Source organism: Chionomys nivalis, chromosome 25 (genome assembly GCF_950005125.1).
Source record: "Chionomys nivalis chromosome 25, mChiNiv1.1, whole genome shotgun sequence".
Taxonomy (NCBI): Eukaryota; Metazoa; Chordata; class Mammalia; order Rodentia; family Cricetidae; genus Chionomys; species Chionomys nivalis.
The window spans coordinates 374,300-380,170 of record NC_080110.1 but is presented as its reverse complement, the minus strand read 5'-3'; the positions used below and the strand labels follow the sequence as shown (position 1 = coordinate 380,170).

Here is a 5,871-nt window from a genome sequence, read left to right as displayed (position 1 = left end):
ATATTGCATAATATATTATTTATTTGTTTTTCTTGAGACGGGTTTTTTTTTGTAGCTTTGGAGCCTGTCCTGAAATTAGCTCTTGTAGACTAGGCTGACCTCAAACTCACAGATATCTGCCTACCCCTACCTCTCAAGTGTTGGGATTAAAGGTGTGCACTACCACTGCCTGGTTCATAATATTTTTATGGTATATAATGTAATTTTACCTACCATGTTCAAATTTTGCTGAGTATGTGATAATTGTTTACATCAGCAGAATGTAGTGTGATATTTCAAGAGAAGTATATGGCATGTACTGATCACACAAAGGCGATGATGTTTTCCTTCTCTTTAAATTTTTGTGTTTTGAACCTTCAAAATCCTTTCATCTAGATCTTCATAAAATATGTAATAGACTATCATGAAGTATAGTTCTAGCACTGTACTGTAGGATACCTTTACAAAACCTCCATGAAGACATCCTCTCTTCCTCATAGGGAAAATATTTTTAATACTAAAATTTCAAATATATTTCTGTGAATACAATATAATTGTCTAATATACAGTGCAAAATTCTTAACTTTATAAAATATTCAACTGTTTAAATAGCAAGAGATCCTCACTCCTGCTATAAAGATTAATTTCTCTATTATATTAAAATTAAAATTTACCCTTATTCTAACACTGAGAAATGATATAACAGAGCAATCTATCTAGACACGATTAACAAGGATCTCATGAATATCTTTAATTCATACATAGTTTTATCTCTTGCTTTTGAGACACATGATTTATGCTATGTTAATGACATATATTAAAGGATTAACACATAAAGGTAGAAAGGATTTGGGTAAGACTCTGTGTGCTCATTCCTGAATCATGTAGACCACAGGTTTCCCATCTCTTGTCAAGGTGGCAGAATAACATCTTCGTGAGTGACTAGAGATACCTTCCCTGGTGTGAATCAGTGATAATACTGCCCACTCTACCATCTTTTAAGGAAAAGAGGAACAATGGATTTTGCTTTGTAAGATTTGAGTTATTTCATAAATCTGTCAGTAGGACTATCTTTACTAAGACATCAGGTTTAAATTCTCTCATACTTATCTTTGATATACTTAAAGCTGTGTTCTTCTTTCGGTGGAGTTATCTTCACATTTTTGTTCAGTGCTTTTTGTTAAGGATAAAATGTCCTAAAACCCAAATATCACTGAACTCAGGTCAAACTCTGGTACCTTACCCTCCTCTGTCTTTCAAAACTATTCTAAGAAGAAATTTGCTTTATTTAAAATGAAAAAGTACCGGGTTTTATTTGTTTTTTTTTTTCTTTTTTTTTTTTTTTTTTTTTTTTTTTTTTTTTTTATTTTTGAAAATAAATATTTTATGCAATATTATGTTTACAGTTTTCCCTCCCCGAGCTCCTCTCATATCTTTGCCATTTCACTACCCACCCAAATACAAACCCTTTCTTTCTCAGGAATATAAACAAGCATCTAAAATAATAAAAAATAATAACATAATTATCCAACAAACTAGAATAGGACAAAACAATCACATGAAAAAGAGTCAAAAAAAATCTCAAGAAACCAATATAGATGCAAAAACACACATTTGAACATAGAATCCCATGAAAATACATACCTAGAAACAATAACATGTATGCAAACGACCTGTAAGCATCATCATCATCATAATAATAATGAAAACATGACAGAACATTATGAGACAAAGAACCTACAAAACATGATTGAATACATTTGGTTTGGTCTGTCTACCCAGGGGCATGGGGCCTAGCACTAAGACTTATTTATACTTTTATATCACTGGTGAGACTCCATTGAAAAAAATAGTGTTTTGCTTTCTGTAGTTAACAGTTAGAAATTGTTTCTGGGTTAGGGATAGAGACTTATGCCCACTTTCTCTCTTAGCACTCTGACCCCATCTGACTCAGACTTGTATAGGCCCTAAGAATACATGCTCTTTGCTTCGCCATTCTCTATAGTTTGACATGTAATAGCTGAACCTAAAACCATACATTTTCTCATGTTATAGTTGAATGTTCGGGCCCACTGGATACCCAAGGGATATCTCAAGTTCTTATGTCTCAAGAATGAGAAATTAGAGGCACAAGACAGTCATAGAAGAAGACACATTTTTAAGCGCAAAAGCATTTCTGAGAGTTGAAGTTGGCCAAACTTGAAGAAAACATCCAGAGCTCAAAGGGGCCCTTGACCAGTGGATTGACACCTTTTTAGCTTATTTGTTCATTGCCTTTTTAAAAAGTAGATACAAGCTCTGTTATTCATTAGCCTTGATACTAAAGTTGGCCATTCTCCCCAAAGATGCCCTTCAATGGAGGAATGGATGAAGAAAGTGTGGAATATATACATATTAGAGTACTACTCAGCAGTAAAAAACAATGACTTCTCGAATTTTGCGTGCAAATGGATGGAAATAGAAAACACTATCCTGAGTGAGGTATCCCAGACCCAAAAAGAGGAACATGGGATGTACTCACTCATAATCGGTTTCTAGCCATAAGTAAAAGACATTAAGCATATAATGTGCGAGCCTATAGAAGTTAAATAAGAAAGTGAACCCAAAGAAAATCGTGTAGTCATCCGCATGGAGAGGGGGAGGTAGACAAGATTGCAGGGCAAAGGATGGGAACTTGCGGGTGAGGTGGCATGGGGCAGAGGGGAAATGGGATGAGAAGTGTGGGAGGGGGAGGATGGGAGGAGCTCGGGGGATTGGGATGGTTGGGATGTAGGAAGGATGGATACGGGAGCAGCGAAGTATATATCCTATCTAAGGGAGCCATCTTAGGGTTGGCAAGAGACTTGACTCTAGAGGGGTTCGCAGGTGTCCAGGAATATGTCCCCAGCTGGTACCTTGGGCAACTAAGGAGAGGGAGCCTGAAATGACCCTATCCTATACTGATGAATATCTTGCATATCACCTTAGAACCTTCATCTGGCGATGGATCAAGGTAGAGACAGAGTCTCAATTTGGAGCAACGGTCTGAGCTCTTAAGGTCCAAATGAGGAGCAGAAGGAGGGAGAACAAGAGCAAAAAATCAGGACCACGAGGGATGCACCCACCCACTGTGACAGTGGAACTGATTTATTAGGAGCCCACCAAGGCCAGCTGGTCTGGGACTGAATAAGCATGGGTTGATTCCGGACTCTCTGAGCATGGCGGTCAACGAAGACTGATGAGAAGCCAAGGACAATGGCACTAGGTTTCAATCCTAATACATGAACTGGCTTTGTGGGAGCTTAGCCTGTTTAGAAGCTCACCTTCCTGGACGTAGATAGAAGACCTTCGTCTTCCCGCAGGGCAGAGAGTTTGGACTGCTCTTCAGTATCGAGAGGGAGGGGGAATGGTGTGGGGGGAGGAGAGGAGGAGTGGGGATGGGGGGAGGGGAGTGGGGGGAGGGGGCGGTGTTTGGGAGGAGGGGAGGGAGGTGGGAGGCGGGGAGCAGGTGGAGATTTTGATTAAAAAAGAATAAAAAATAAAAAAAAAAAAAAAAAAAGTACCGGGTTTTAAAAAGGTATAAATGTTCTATGGTTTCATTGACTTTCAACTCAACAGTGTGTACCAGAATATTTTATACTTATTATACCAAGTCTATACAGAGTAACCCTGTTTATAAAAAAATAAAAACAGACCAACCAACCAACCAAACAATCAAACAAACAAACAAAAACCCATTAAAATAAAAAAGAGAGAGAGAGAGAGAGAGAGAGAGAGAGAGAGAGAACTGAGGTGATGACCCAGCAGGAAAAATGCTTCCTGTGTGAGTGTGAGGACCAGAATTCAGATTCCTATCACTTTAGTAAAAACTAGCAGATGTTGCCACAGCATGCCATATCATGCCACAGCATGCAGGAGGAAGAGAGTTCAGTATCATTAGGGCAAGTTGTCTAACTAGATTAGATGACTCTGAAAGCTTTGGGTTCAAATGAGAGAGACTTTGTCTCAACATAAGATGAGGAGTGACTGAAAAGACACCCGATGTCAACCTCTGCACACACAGGTGAACAACCATATATGCCTGCATATCTCTCTCTCTCTCTCTCTCTCTCTCTCTCTCTCTCTCTCTCTCTCTCTCTCTCACACACACACACACACACACACACATGCTAAAAAGAACTGTTTCTTACATCCCCCAAGCAGAAATTGCAATAGTTTGACAGGTATATATTTTACTTTATACTTACTTAAAATAACTATCTGGAAATAACTTAATTTACATTACTAATGGGTCTTTACTTAGGGATCTAGAATTTGGATTAATTATCTTTCATAAAAACTGTTTTCCTCCAGGCCCCAATCTCTTGAAATGTTTCAAAGAGACAGTAGCTGAACTTCCCAGGTGAGTCTCTGGATGCAGCTGGGACTTCATGGATAATCCACGCAACATCACAGAATTTTTCATGCTGGGACTCTCCCAGAACCCCCAGGTGCAGAGGATGTTGTTTGTGATTTTTCTGTCTATTTGGTCTCTATTGGAGGCAACCTACTTATAATTATCACAATCATTTTCAGTCCCACCCTGGGCTCCCCTATGTATTTTTTCTTTCATATTTGTCCTTTATTGATACTTGTTATTCCTCTTGTATGACACCCAAACTCATTGCTGACTCCCTGAATGAGGGAAGAGCCATCTCTTTTGAGGGCTGCTTGGCCCAGTTCTTTGTGGCTCATTTATTGGGAGGAACTGAGATCATTCTTCTCACAGTGATGGCTTTGGACCGCTATGTAGCCATCTGTAAGCCCCTGCACTATACCACCACCATGACCAAGCACCTCTGTGGTGTGCTGGTGGCAGTGGCTTGGCTGGGTGGTTTCCTGCATTCATTGGTTCAGCTCTTTCTGGTTCTTCAATTGCCCTTCTGTGGACCCAATGTAATCAATCACTTTGTGTGTGACTTGTACCCTTTACTGGAGCTGGCCTGCACCAATACATATGTCATTGGCCTGCTGGTGGTGGCCAACAGTGGTGTGATCTGCCTGCTGAACTTCCTCATGCTGGCAGCCTCATACATTGTCATCCTGCGCTCCTTGAGGTCCCACAGTGCAGAGGGTAGACGGAAAGCTCTGTCTACCTGTGGGGCCCACTTCACTGTTGTTGCTTTGTTCTTTGTGCCCTGTATATTTATTTACATGAGGCCATCATCTACTCTGTCCATAGACAAAATTGTAGCTGTTTTTTATTGTATTTTGACACCCATGTTCAACCCCCTGATTTACACTCTGAGAAATGCAGAAGTGAAAAATGCCATGAAGAATCTCTGGAGAAAATGAGAAATTTTAAGTGGAGAACACAAGTTACAGCAGGGAAATAAATCATTGATATAAGAATTCATATTTTGTATGGGACCTAAGAGCAACTGTCAAAATTTCATGATAAAACTGCAAGAATGCAGGGAGGTGCTAGCTACTTATCCCAAAATTCTGACAATTACTCAGGTCCTATACAAAATATGAATTCTGTAGTCCTACCCACAGCTAGGGTCTGTGTTCATGTTCATGGCCCATGTAGAAGTCCAGAGTCTGGGTTCCAACCTGTGGCCCTGTTGGAGTCTGGGAATCATGCTACAGCCAGGGCCACACAGATTTGTGTGGCCTATAATTCCCTGTGATCGTCTGGCTGCTGCTGAGGGTCATGTCTGGGTCCATGGCCCAATAGCAGCCAAAGTCTAAGTTGATGCCCTTGTCTTCTGTTTTCCCCAAGGTTCATGTGGGATTCCTGAAGTCAGGTCTGTCACCTGAATCCATGTTGCTGTCCAAGGACTATGCTACATCCGCGGCCATATAGATCTGAGTGGCACACACCCAATGTCATGGTGATTCCATGCCAGGGCTGTAGCTGGTGGGGGATGT

General features: G+C 40.3%; 1 protein-coding gene across 1 annotated transcript; it reads left to right on the top strand.

Moving 5' to 3' along the window:
* The first annotated feature begins 4,388 nt into the window (after positions 1-4,388).
* On the top strand, positions 4,389-5,292 carry LOC130866397 (olfactory receptor 140-like). The gene is given in 3 exon segments (XM_057757821.1): positions 4,389-4,473; positions 4,476-4,562; positions 4,565-5,292. Coding segments are annotated over 3 exon segments (900 nt in total).
* The last annotated feature ends 579 nt before the right edge of the window (positions 5,293-5,871 follow it).